The 14,676-nt window shown below is 46.6% G+C and overlaps 1 protein-coding gene across 2 annotated transcripts in view; it reads left to right on the forward strand.

Annotated features, from left to right (window-relative positions):
- LOC137384291 (alpha-1,6-mannosylglycoprotein 6-beta-N-acetylglucosaminyltransferase B-like) overlaps window positions 1-14,676 on the forward strand; it is a 994,997-nt gene that overhangs the window by 860,340 nt on the left and 119,981 nt on the right. For both annotated transcript variants that reach the window (XM_068058117.1, XM_068058116.1), the window contains one exon: window positions 6,695-6,825. In XM_068058117.1, the coding sequence (XP_067914218.1) occupies window positions 6,695-6,825 (131 nt within the window). The remainder of the gene's footprint in view (window positions 1-6,694; window positions 6,826-14,676) is intronic.

Consider the following 14,676-nt stretch of genomic DNA (forward strand, 5'->3'; position numbering starts at 1 on the left):
AGTAAAACATAAGAATTTAAGTTATGGAGGCAGATATATTTGAAAACATTAGCAGAATCTAAAACCTGTAGCAAAATACATTCTTGTAAATGAATTGTTTGTTCTCTAGAGAGGAGGGAAATGATTACACTGTTATTTAGATGTCAGCTTGTGATATCAGACAATCTGTCTTGTGTTTATTATTGATGTCTGTAGCAAGACAGAAATGGCTCACAAAAAATCAACTCATCTGACAAAATAATGGGGGTGAACCTTTCTGCTTCTTCTATTTCTATAATAAATTATGCAGGAAGTTTTCAAACTGCCTGAGCTGGACATGGCTATTAAGGGAACTACTGGCTTTGTGGTGTGTGTAGTGTTGGATTTATTTGAGAATTGAATATTTAACCATCAGACAATAGAATTATTGATAGGATGGTGAAGTCAGAAGAGCAAAGATGGGAGTTCCAAGTTAATTGATATTTCAGGTGCAGAGCCCTTAAAATTAGGAATCGAGTGGGGAGGGGTGTGACCAGGGTCACCAAATGGAGATGACCTCCTGTCAGTCAGGTCATGGGGGTCAAAGGTGTAGCTCAAGGGTCAGACATCGTGGGGGAAAGGGCTTGGAGATCACTGTCGGACATTGGTGGGAGGCACCAGAAATCATAGGCTGCATGTCGAGGGGGTCGAATATCTTGGGTCAAACATGGTAGGGGCAGTGGGGTGAATCGGAGATCATGGGTTAAATCTGAATGAGATCTAGGCCACAATATTTAGCTCTGTAATGTCACTGGTTTCAGCACTATGGGAGCCGTCAGATGAAAAGCAATGGCAGAGGTTCTGGTCCCGATGATTTTCTGGCCAGACGGCGCAGATTGCCATGTTTGTAAGGGTGATAGTGTGGGTGTCCCCTGTGTCTTCCGGAAACCTGCAGCGTGGATAGGCTGTGACTTCAGTCATTATCCAACTCTGATTTGGATCTCGCTGGTTCTGTTAATGCCCTCTCCTAAACACACAGAACTAAACATACATTCAGCTGCACAAGCACTATTTAAAGGGACAACCATAGAACATACAATGGTGCTTTAGACTTTCTTTTGCTGCTGCAAAGTTTTAAATATACTGTATGGTGCTGGAGTTTTGGAAGGAGTGGAGTGGACTGGAAAGCTTCTGAAGAGAAAACTTGCTGCCAGTCATGAGGATTATAGTTGCAGCTCCTCTTGGCCTGCAGCACAACATGGAGGTGGAACACAGGTAGCAGGAAGGAGAAGCCGTTCACAGAAGGAGGAGGAGGGTTCTCAACAGAAGGCCTTAACCACGTAGGGTGTTCAGGCACCTCAACCAGGAGCAGTGCTCTGCTCCACTACAGAACTGTGCCACCTCCTTGAACTGGACCCGCAGCTGAAGAGCAGGGTGAGGACAGCACTGCCAGTGGCTGTGAAAGTCATTGTGACCCTCAATTTCTATGCCAGCGAATCTTTCCAGGCAACATCGCCAACATTTCTCAGTTCTCCATGCATCACTGCATCCAGGAGGTCATCAAGGCCCAGTACATGAGGAAAGGTGCATGGTTACACCATCCGCAGCTTGTACTTCTTACCAGATTGCAGGATGAGGTTGAAGTCAGGTTTGAGAAGGTGCATAAGGCAGAAACATACCATTATCCTGCATGGCTTCAGCAACACCGATTGCAACAGCTTCACTGACTGCACTGCCAATTATGCAGAGCACCACCTCCTTTATTGGGGTGAGGACATGCAGCCATGCCTACCCCCCTCCAGCTTTTTGCTTCTGTCTCCTATCATGTGCCCTTTTGTCCAGCAAAAAAGATGGAAGGCTGTCATTGAGAGTGTTGCAATGTATTGGGGTGGTGTACCTGTCACAGCTGAATAGCTGGAATTATGTGGAAGCTGTGTGATGTGGGTGTGAGGCTTGCAGCAGTGATACATGTCTGAGGGTGAGGTGGAGCATATGAATATTAGACATGTTAGGAATGCTAGAGATTGTTGATGGGTGAGTGATGGTGATGTGATGCATTGAGCAATGTGTGAGCTTGGTGGTGAAGTTGGTAGGCGTTTGAAGATGCACTCACTGACCTTGACCACTTGTGTCAGGCCACTGAACTTTTTCTGGCACTTTAACCAGTTTCTTGGGCCAGACCCCTTGCATTGATCTCCATGGCTATCTGCTCTCATTTCCTTCTATGTGCTTTCTCTCTGGCCTCCTGCTCTATGTCTCAACTTTCTTCCTATGCAGAAAGTCGTTCACAGCCACTTCCAACCTCTGTTGCAGCCAGGATGCACCTCCCCTTTAAGAAGTACAGGCCAGCTTTAATTGGTGCTAGCCTTGCACAAACCTGGGTTCTCTGCCAAGCATGCAACCACTCAGCAACGTGTTTAGCAGGGGGCTACACCCCATAACAATGGAGCTGAGTAGGCTGCACGATATTTGCATGCTGCCTGCATCACTTCCATCGGCCATGGGGTAATCGCACATTATGATCCCCACACCTGCTAACTGGTCTTATCCAATTTTTAGGCCTAAAATGGAGGCATGCAAACTTATTAAAATATCTAGACACCTTCCTCCAGAGAGCATGTTTAGTTTCCCGCCTCCCTAACCCAACTCCCTTAAAATCGATGGTGGGTACGTTGGAGGTGGGTTAGGGTCGCGTTTCCCTTAATAATTTTTATTTTTTATCCCCCACCCACCCCCTGCCCATCCTGGGAGGTTAAATTTGCCCCCATTGTAACTCTTGGTAGTGAACGACTCAAATAAATATCTGGATAAGTCAGATAAAAACTGAACAAATATCGACATTAAATTTCTTGCAATGTTTTAGAATCTGGGAAATATAGAATAATTATGGGATTGGACTGTTTGAACAAATATCAAACCAATAGGCTGCAAGGGAGAGAGAGAAAAAACACCAGATACTAGGAGCATGGATAAATATCTTCATTAGACTGCTGGGAATATGAATAAATTCCAGCACTCAACCATGAGGGATTTGGCCAGAAATCTGCGTTAGCATGTGTGGGATTTAAACAAATAGGAACATTACGAGGTAGAGTTTCCACTGTGGTTGTGCTGGTTTATTCACCCACAATCAGCTAAACTAGCATAATGGATCAAGGAATATCAAGCACAAGTTACTTCCAGTGCAAATTGAATTTCCGCGATCTTTTACACAGGTTTAAAAATCATTGTGCTGGAAGCCAGCCTTGCCCACAAACATGGCCACACCCCGAAATGAAATTAATGAGCATACCATGTTTCTGCTAAATGTGTCCATTTGCAGCCCTTCAAGGGGCTCTTCAAATTAAGTTTTTATTTTATGTGCAAAAGCACCTTTTAAAACCATTTTAAATCCTAAAATAAATTTAGTTTGCTGACTAGTATACGCCAATGAAACTAGTAAATGGTTCTGTATAGGTTTTTAAAGTCATTTTTATTTACTCAAAATTAGGTTACTCACAAGTTTAGGATTAGACACTCTTAATAAAAAAGCTTATTTTTTTGTGATATATCAATTTTCAGCTAATTTAATAAAACTGCACCAAGTTACCACTCAACACATCAAGGAATTTTTTGGGGGGAAATAATCAATTACATTTTAAAACACTGCTTGATTGCACTGGTTTCTGGAAGATTTTACACTTGTGATTATGCAGATGAGTTTGAGCGGAAACCTGATCCACAACTTCACTTCTGAAAACCAACACACTTTTAGCACAATTTGCACCTAGATTGCCAATTGCACCGAAAGAGGAAACTCTACCTCTACGCCATTAAGGACTCAAAATTAAACCCCTCAGTTTGAGATTTGATTCCTAACTTTAAATGCTCGACACCTGAATTAATCTGAAGTTGAGACAAACATGGTCCAATAACCACTGGGACTTGGTGGGGAACTTGCAGGTGATGGTATTCGCATGTGTCTACTTCCCTAGGTGGTAGAGGTTGTGGGTTTGGAAGGTGCTGTCAAAGGAGTCTTGGTGCAGTGTATCTTGTAGATGGTACACACTGCTATCACTGTGAGCCAATGGTGCAGGGAGTGTTTAAGGTGGTGGATGGGGTGCTTTGTTCTGGATGGTGTCGATCTTCCTGAGTTTTGTTGGAGCTGCACTCATCCAGACAAGTGGGCAGTATTCCATCACACTCCTGACCTGTACTTTTGTAGATGATGGACAGGCTTGGGGAGAAAGGAGGTGAGTTACTCGCTGCAAAATTCCCAGCTTCTGTGCCACTTCTGTTGCCACAGTATTTATAGAGCTTGGCTAGTTCAGTTTCTGGTCAATGGTAACCTCCGGGATGTTGCTGGTGGGGAAGTCACTGATGATAATGCCCTTGAATGTCTAGGAGAGATGGTTAGATTCTTTCTGGCTGGAGATGGTCATTGCCTGGCACTTGTCTGGTGCAAATGTTACTTGCCACTTATTAGTACAAGCCTGAATGTTATCCAGGTCTTGCTGCGTGCAGGCACGGACTGCTTCAGAATCTGAGGTTATGCTAATAGAACTGAACACTGTACAATCATCAGTGAACATCTCCACTTCTGACCTTATGTTGGAGGGAAGGTCATTGATGAAGCAGCTGAAGATGGTTGGGTCAAGGACACTATCCTGATGAACTCCTACAGCAGTGTACTGGGGCTGAGATGTTTGGCCTCCAACAACCATAGCCATCTTCCTTATATTCTTCACTAGACCGTCAGGGAACCAAATGCACTTCCAAGCTTGGATAGTTACAACTATATTACAAGGAATTCTAATACACGCTCCCGGTGGACTCTTGAAAACTTACCCTGCATTTATTGTCCTTTGCAGCTCGGCAATATTCCATGTGTGCTGGATTGAATAATTCAGATAGTTATCCTGGAGTTTTGCTCAAATAGTTTCGGCAGTCAAGGAGAAATGTCATAGATTTTCATCTGGAAAGTTTTAGCTGGCTTTGAAATTCCTTGTAGGATAAGAGGTATGACATAATGTAAGGTAATTCATGCATCTGAAGGTGATGTGATCATAACTATTATCCCAAAGTGTAATTTCAAGGCCCCTTTCCTTCAAAAGATTGGAGAAATTTTAACAGTGCAAGTTGGAAAAATTAAATTTAGTTGGTCAAATTATCTTTGCTTGCTTCATATTTTCTTACATTTCTTGTTTATTTTATAATGTTACAGACTGTGAAGTGCAAAATAGAACTGGTAGCCATTTATATAGATATATAAATATATATTTATCAGTACATTGTCATAGGATTGCTTAACTGAGAGTTCATTGTTTGATTTTTTTTTTCCATTATGGTACATATGGGGTTAAAAACCAAGCTCAGCCTAGATGCCATTGATTTTCAATTTCAACAGGAACTGCTTAGTGCCCACCCATGGCTCCTGACCCTGGGAATCAGTGGGGAAATGACAGGATGGCTCCTGACCCTGGGGATCAGTGGGTAAATGACAGGATGACTCCCTAGTTGATTTCCCACTGCTGCTTATCCCAGTATTACTCAAAAATGGACAGTAAAGAGAATATATTGCATCTGGTTAGATATCCAAGGAGAGGTCAAGTCATCAAGTACAATCATAATTTGAGCTGTTTTGATCGGCAGTTCTACTTGAGTTTAAAGCATGCATATTTGAATTTTCTTTGTCCTAATCTATTTTGAGAAGCATTTCCCAGCATCTCTTATTTCCATTTGCAGTCCCATCTGAAACTAAAAGAGAGGGACAAATAGGTCAGGTAGTCTGTGACAGATCAGCAGCAAGCTACCATATAATGTTTAGGTGTGTTTTGTCCAGTGCAGTTTTCATTGCGGTTAGCACAACAGAGGTAATTTATTTTTCCAAAGCTAGGATCTTGCTTTGCTCCTTTTTCTCTTTCTCTCTCTCTGCCGTTCCTGTGCTGGGCGCAATTCACAGTCACATCGCCCTCACCTGCAAGGAGGAGAGAGAGATTCAGGAAAAATGACAAATATTCCAACACATGCACAGAAATGTTTAGCAGAGTGAGGTTTAACCCTGTAAAAAAAGACGTAATTCTTTTGTTTTTACTATCTTCTGTCATAGTAAACATAGTTATTCTGAATCTGCTGTCTGTCATTGCTTCTGATTAACTATCCATTTGCTGTTTAATAAATATGTTTGACAGTTAATTGCCAAAGTGACTGTCCAGTGAAGACTTTATTCTACTGTCATTGAAGACAATCATGACAGAGCATGATATAACCAGTGGTCAAAATACAGTAACAAGGATCCTTGTTGTTTTGTTTTTACAAGTGCATACAATGCTTCTTCCATGACTGCACAGTCTAATAGACTTCTTCATATTTGTGGCCAGATTTTGTAGGGTATTTTGCATAGTCAAGTGACTCATGTAGACTATTCTGCTCAAAATTACAACGATAACAATTGATTATATACGGTACTTTACTGGGTAGTATGAAAATATTTGTCTAAAGCCCGAAACTAAAAATTGGATGCTACTAAATAATACAAAATGGAATTTCTTCCACTTTTTCTATATTCTTATTTTAGCTGCTATATTATGAGAAATACCTCTGTGATCCAGTTTGCAAACTTGAATACCGTATGATATGAACTGATAATGAAATCGATTATTTTGCATGTTGTCCTATTTTCATTGTTCTGGTTCAACAATTTTAACGTTCTGTATGTCTGTTATTTAACACAATTGTGCAATTTGTTTCTTGATAGCACATAGTCCTGACAACTCATTTATGGGTTTTGTTGCTGAGATACTGAATAACACAGAGAAAGAGGCCATTCAATCAAGCAAGATCAACAACATGGCAGTTGTCTACGGAAAAGATGCTAATATGTGGAAGGTAGGAAGAATTTTATTTATGGTTACTGTATTATTCCAAGGTGTAAATTCTGATCACGAAAATTAAAAGTGAGAGAAAATACATTAAAAATTAAGGCAAAAGAATATCGGGCTAAATTTGATGGCCCCGAAATTGTGCGTGGTTTTGCAATGCATGATTAACCTGAGCCCATTTGCTGAACACTGACAGTATGCAAATTACATGTTGCTTGCTGTTTTAAATGACTTCAGTGTCCAACCAGTGTTAACCAGACTGTTGTTTGGCTGGACACATGAGCGGGGGCTAGCACCAGTTAAAACTGACCAGCAATTTTTTTTATTCGTTTACGGGGATGTGGGCGTTGCTGACCAGGCCAGCATTTATTGCCCATCCTGAATTGCCCTTGAGAAGGTGATGGTGAGCTGCCTTCTTGAACCACTGCAGTCCATGTGGGGTAGGTACACCCACAGTGCTGTTAGAAAGGGAGTTCCAGGATTCTGACCCAGCGACAGTGAAGGAATGGCGATATAGTTCCAAGTCAGGATGGTGTGTGGCTTGGAGGGGAGCTTCCAGGTGCTGATGTTCCCATACATCTGCTGCCCTTGTCCTTCTAGGTTATAGAGGTCACGGATTTGGAAGGTGCTGTCGAACGAGCCTTGGTGCATTGCTTCAGTGCAACTTGTAGATGGTACACACTGCTGCCACTGTGCGTCGGTGGTAAAGGGAGTGAATGTTTGTGGATGGGGTGCCGATCAAGCAGGTTGCTTTGGCCTGGATGGTGTCGAGTTTCTTGAGTGTTGTTGGAGCTGCACCCATCCAGGCAAGTGGAGAGTATCCCATCACACTCCTGTAGATGATGGACAGGCTTTGGGAGTCAGGAGGTGTGTTGATCACCGTAGGCTTCCCAGCTTCTGACCTGTTCTTGTAGCCACGGTATTTATATGGCTACTCCAGTTCAGTTTCTGGTCAATAGTAACCCCCAGAATGTTGATAGTGGGGGGTTCAGCAATCTTAATGCCATTGAATGTCAAGGGGAGATGGTTAGATTCTCTCTTGTTGGAGATGGTCATTGCCTGGCACCTGTGTGACGCAAATGTAACTTGCCACTTATCAGCCCAAGCCTGGATGTTGTCCAGGTCTTGCTGTATATGGACACAGACTACTTCAGTATCTGAGGAGTCACGAATGGTGCTTAACATTGTGCAATCATCAGTGAACATCCCCACCTCTGACCTTATGATTGAAGGAAGGTCATTGATGAAGCAGCTGAAGATGGTTGGGCCTAGGACACTACCCTGAGGACCTCCTGCAGTGATGTCCTGGAGCTGAGATGATTGACCTCCAACAACTGCAACCATTTTCCTTTGTGCTGGGTATGACTCCAACCATTGACTTCAGTTTTGCTAGGTCTCCTTAATGCCATACTCTATCAAATGCTGCCTTGATATCAAGGGCAGTCACTCTCACCTCACCTCTTGAGTTCAGCTCTTTTGTCCATGTTCGAACCAAGGCTGTAATGAGGTCAGGAGCTGAGTGGCCCTGGCAGAACCCAAACTGAGCGTCAGTGAGCAGGTTATTGCAAAACAAGTGCTGCTTGATAGCACTGTCAATGACAACTTCCATCACTTTACTGATGATCGAGACTGCTGGGACAGTAATTGGCCGGGTTGGATTTGTCCTGCGTTTTGTGTACAGGACATAACTGGGCAATTTTCCACATTGCTGGGTAGATGCCAGTGTTGTAGCTGTACTGGAACAGCTTGGCTAAGTGCGCAGCAAGTTCTGGAGCACAGATCTTCAGTACAATTGCTGGAATGTTGTCAGGGCCCATAGCCTTTGCAGTATCCAGTGCTTTCTTTCATTTCTTGATATCACACGGAGTGAATCAAATCGGTTGAAGACTGGCATCTGTGATGCTGGGGACTTCAGGAGGAGGCCAAGATGGATCATCCACTCAGCACTTCTGGCTGAAGATTGTTGCAAATGCTTCATCCTTATCTTTTGCACTGATGTGCTGGGCTATTTGTGGAGCCATCTCCTCCTAAGTTGTTTAATTGTCCACCACCATTCATGACTGGATGTGGCAGGACTGCAGAGCCTAGATCTGATCCATTGGTTGTGGGATCGCTTAGCCCTGTCTATTGCACACTGCTTATGCTGTTTGGCACGCAAGTAGTTCTGGGTTGTAGCTTCACCAGGTTGACACCTCATTTTGAGGTATGCCTGGTGCTGCTCCTGGCATGCCCTCCTGCACTCTTCATTGAACCAGGGTTGATCCCCAGCTTGATGGTAATGGTAGTGTGGGGGATATGCCAGGCCATGAGGTTACAGATTGTAGTTGAGTACAATTCTGCTGCTGCTGACTGCACACAGCGCCTCATGGATGCCCAGTTTTGAAGTGCTAAATCCATTTGAAATCTATCCCATTTAGCACAGTGGTAGTGCCGCACAGCACAATGGAGAATATCCTCAATGTGAAGATGGAACTTTTTCTCCACAAGGACTGTGCGGTGGTCACTCCTACCAATACTGTCATGGGCAGATGCATCTGCTGCGGGCAGATTAGTGAGGACGAGGTCAAGTCTGTTTTTCCCTCTTGTTGGTTCCCTCACCACATGCCGCATACCCAGTCTAGCAGCTATGTCCTTTAGGACTTGACCAGTTCGGTCAGTAGTGGTGCTACCGAGCCACTCTTGGTGATGGACATTGAAGTCCCCCACCCAGAGTACATTCTGTGCCCTTGCCACCTTCAGTGCTTCCTCCAAGTGGTGTTCAACATGGAGGAGCACTGATTCATCAGCTGAGGGGGGGGGGGTGGTGATAGGTGGTAATCAGCAGGAGGTTTCCTTGCCCATGTTTAACCTGATGCCATGGAACTGCTTAAAGAGGAGGTGCATTGTAGCTGGAGCAGGGGCTGGGAGTTCTGGGAGAGCTGAATCCAACCAGGGAAAGACAGAAGAATGGTACAACATGGTGGAGAGCAGGTTCCACGGTTTCAGACACTGCAATGGAGGCCTTGGTCGGAAAGGTGAAAAGGAGGAGAGATGCCCTGTATCTGCAGTGGGCCAGGAGACCCACCAAACACATACTCAGAAATTAGTGGGAGCAGTTAGTCATGGAGGTCAATGGCAGGAGTCAAGCCCTGAAGACCTGGATGCAGAGCTATGAGAAGTTCAACAGGCTCACACAAGTGGTTACGGTCAGTCAATGCATCTTCAAATATCATATCCTACCAACTGCATCATTAGCCTCAGCCACTTCAATTCAACACAGCCTCATCATTCATCGACCATCAATTTCTATCAATGGGACATATAACTGACATTCATAGAATCATAGAGTCATTTACGGCACAGAAGGAGGCTATTCGGCCCATCGAGTCCATGCCAGATTATGCTACACCTCACCCTTACACATTTAGCACTGCTGCAAGCCTCATACCCACATCCCCATATCTCAAAGCTTGCCCACACTGCCCATTATTCATCCTTGACAGCCACATCAGCCAAACAGGTTGCACAGCACTCACTGGCACACTTCCCTCTCATTTGCAGGATAAGGTGGCACACAACCAGAGGCAGCAAGAGCAACTTGGCCAGGCAGTGAAGGAACAACAAGAAGACAGTGATTATGAAGACACAACACTCTCATTTGATTTCACACTCACAGATAGTGACACTGCATATAATTTATAGCATAGCATAAAGATTGGATCTACACCCGGTGCAGAATACAAAATCTTCACCTAACAATGGAGTTTGAAAGTATTTTAATTTGTAAGGTATTTTTCCAAACATGAGGGCTGAAAATCTGGGTGCTGTAGCGCCGCTGGTACCAGCACTATGAAAGCCCAAAACTGTAAAAGTGTCGACTGGGACAGTTCCGGCCACTTCTGGTGTGACTCACATGGCGCACTCTGACTGTAAGGGCACCAGCGCAGGTATGCAGGGCATGTGCCAGAATCATACAGAGCAAGTGGATTGTGATCTCAAACAGCCTGTAATGCTGATTTAATGCATGATCTGCCATTTTGGACTGTGTTGGTCCTGTTACTGCGTTCTTTTAATGACTCCCAACTGAACATGTGCTCAGCTGCATGAAGGACTCCCCCACCAGCACTATTTAAAGGGCAAATCATCTGACTTCCAGGTGAGATGCTTTTGACTTTCTTTTGTTGGTGCATAGTTAGTGGAAGTACTGTCTTCAGTGTTACTGGGGGAGTTTTGCTAACTCTTTGTATTTTCAGGGGAGTGGTGCTGGATCTTGACAAGAAGGTCAGAGGAGTTGGGAGACCTGTCTGGAGAAAGCCTGTTTTAGTCATGGGGGCTATTGTTGCAGAACCTCTTGGGCTGCAGCGTGACTTGGAAATGGAGTGCAGGCAGCAGAGAGGGGAAGCTACGCAGAGGGAGGAGGAGGAGGGCTCTCAATAGAAGGACCCACCCACCTAGGGTCTTTAGGAAGCACTTCTCTTCCTTCCAGCTCAGTCAGGAGCAGTGTCTGAGGCACCTGCATTTCACCAAGGAGGTGGTCGCTGAACTGTGCCAACTCCTACAATCTGACCTGGAGTCTCAGAGCAGGGCAAGGACGGTGCTGCCAGTGGCCGCCAAGATCACCATCATCCTCAATTTCTACACTAGTGGATCCTTCCAGAATGGAGCAGGCACATAATGCATCATGGAGGTACCAGAGGCCCCACGCGTTAACAGGGAGATGTACCAGAAACACAAGGGTTACCCCTCCATTAACATCCAGTTGGTGTGTGTACATGCCCAGATGATCCACTTGGTGAACGCCTGCTATCCTAGCAGCAGCCACGCTGCATTCATCCTGCAGCAGTCAGCCATACCCACCACATTGTGGAGCAAACCATCGACATCCTAAAACAATGTTTCCGCTGCCTGGACCACTCAGGAAGAGCCCTCCAGTATTCACCAGAGCATATCTCCAAGCTCACGGTAGACTACTGAGTCCTCCAGAACCATGCTATCATGGCCCTGACCATCAGCCATTCGGAGGCCACCTCAGGCTGTGGAGGAGGAAGAAGGGAGGAGGCATCCAGGATCCCGGGGAGATGGCAGATGGTCTTGCAGGATGACTTCGATCAGTTCTGAACCATGTGGGCCCAGCTTCGGATTGCACCACTTGGGCAGCAGCAATCTGGGCTGGCTGGCTGAAAGGCAGCAGATAAGGCATGGCAGAATGGTTGTGCTGGGAGGATGAATGCTGTCATCCTGAGAGAACACAGCAGGTTTGTGCACAACAGAGCACTGCCACTCCCCTGGAGTGTAATCATAGTAATCAGCTGGAACACAGATCGCTGGATTGCCGTGAGAGCCTGCACACTTCTTTGAACACCGCTATCCGCAGCCATGATGGCAGCAGTCTGAGCTTGCATGGCAGCAAGCATGGATCACATGACCTCAGTCTGAGCTTCCATTGCATTGCTGAGACATTGAACGGGATTTGATGTGGCCCCCCTGAGGCTGGTTCAGAAGCGGGGTTGGGGGGGGAGCGGTGGAACGGCATTGAGTATCGTGGCGGGGCTGGGCAGTCTGATGGCCCAATGCCTCCCAGTCACCAAGTGATCTTCCTGGGGGCAGAATAGGCCAATGGCAGCCTTCCCGCCGAGAGGCCAATTGAGGCCCTTAAGTGGCCTATTAGTGACTAATTAAGGGCATCTTCTCACTGCCGCTGGGATCTTACCAGTGGCAGGCGACGGTGGCAGGGGGGGTGCCTCCACCGCTCAGGGAGGACACCTTGTAAAACCTGACGCCCTCCCTGTGGGCATGGGGTGGGGGGGAACGGGGTGGAGTCTCTCCTCCGTGGATAATCTGTGGCCCACGGAGGACCCCGCCAGGAACCAGTTTACATCCTCGGACCTCCCTCCCCCTGAACAGCACAACCACCCGCTCCCCCACCCCCGAACCCACCTTGCCAGGGTCTTCTGAAATGGCCATGGTGACCCCCACCTCGCTCACCTTGGGTCCAGGGTTCCAGTGCTGGGCCTGGGTCCGAAGCCTCTGCAGTACCAGCAGTGCCTATCCATTGAAGACTTGGCTGCTCACGCCTATGAGGAACTCTCGCAATGCAGTGGAGCAGAGGTACAACAGTTGCCATGGCTCCACCTGAGCAACCATCGAACAGGCCATTGGGCTGCTAAAGATGAGATTCTGCTTCCTGGATCAATCCGGTGGAGCCCTGCAGTATGCCCCAGTGAGGGTCTTGCGTATCGTGGTGGTCTGCTGTGTTCTGCATAATCTAGCACTGCAGAGGGGCAGGTCTTGCATGACGAGGACATGCTAAAACGACACTCCTCCACCGAGGGGGAGGATGCGGAGGTGGGAGATGAGCAAACTGCACTGGATGTTGAAGCCCTTGCACCGGAGGCCAGGCAGATTGAGTTACAGGGCAGGGAGACAAGAGACAATCTCATAAATACCTGTTTCCAGTCACCATGTTGGCTACTCATAGAGAATCCAGTAAAGACCCACCTCAATGCATGCAGACTGTCACCTCCTTCCTATTTGTCTTCTGTGTCTACTGCCCAGCTAAACAATGTGCTCATGCCCATGGGAGGATCATATTCAAAAGAGGGCCACTCTTACATTGGCATTCCACGAAAGAGGAAGGGGGAAATCAACAGCTCACAATTAATGCATGATAGAATAATTACTTTTATATAATGAACGTTAATGGCTTGAACAAAAGAACTTTATATGAAACATCACATCTCATATCAAGCAGCCATGAATGCCCATGAGTCTCCAGGTGCTTTTCTTTTTATGGTTGTCAGTGTTTCTACAAGGTATAAATTCAGGGCTAGCAGCTGAGCTGGGAGCAGGCTGCTGATCAGGCTGCCTCTTGGCCTGTGATGATTTCAGCGGCTGTCCTCTGGCTGCCTGAGGCTTGGTAGGCCCCCACTGCATGTGGGTTTTCCTGCACTGGTGCAGGACTCTCCTCAGGTGTCGTGGTTGTTGGAGCTGAGCTTGCTGGCAGAGGGGTTGAGGAGCCAGTGTCCACAATCAGAGTGCAGTGAGGGGAGCCCCCAGCTGTGCAGACAAGCCTCTCCTCACTTGAACCTCCCAGCTCACCAGAGAAGGATGTGGAGCTGGAAAAGATCCCAGGCGCCTCATCCTTCTCTTGCCTTGCCCCTGCTGCGTTGAGCTCATGGCTAAGGGGATGGTGTGCAAGTGGGAGCTGGCTCTCCATGAGGGTTGCCAACTTCTCAATGGAGGAAGCCATGCTCTCACATGCCTGAGACATGGCAGCTGTCATGGCATGGATGGACTCCTCCATTGTCTGCTCATGGCTTTGCATTGCCTCAGGCATCTCGGACAGATGTTGCCTTTCCTCTCTCTGCAACTCCAGCATGCTGTGTGCTGTTGACACCAGAGGCTTGTCATCAGCCTGGGGCTCAGTATGGGCCCAGCCACCCACAATCCTCCGATTGTCAGAGGCCTTGGCCAGCTGGCCGCGTGCATGTAGAGTTCTCACACCAGCTTGTGATCCCAATTCTACAATCGAGCGGAAACCCACCGAGGTGAAAATATCTGCACTGGTGGAAGGTGCAGGAGTGTCATGGGATGGTGCATCCTCTGAATGCTCCTCCTCCTCAGAGGTGGATGTCTGGCCCCCTTCTAGTTGAGTCTCTTGCGGATGCCGACCTGCATGAGAGAACAAAAACATTTGTGGGTCAGGCTGTGCAGATTTCACCATGCCAACCATACATGTTGTGGGTCTCCAGGAGTGAGCTGCACGTCAATGGAAGCCAATCCTCACTTTCCTGCGTGGAGATTCCAATCTCTCCATTGGATATGGCGCAGCTGCCCTGGGTCCCTGCCAATTCTAATGCCATGGCTCGGCTGTGTAGAG

The sequence above is a fragment of the Heterodontus francisci genome, chromosome 26, assembly GCF_036365525.1.
Source record: "Heterodontus francisci isolate sHetFra1 chromosome 26, sHetFra1.hap1, whole genome shotgun sequence".
NCBI classification, from domain to species: domain Eukaryota; kingdom Metazoa; phylum Chordata; class Chondrichthyes; order Heterodontiformes; family Heterodontidae; genus Heterodontus; species Heterodontus francisci.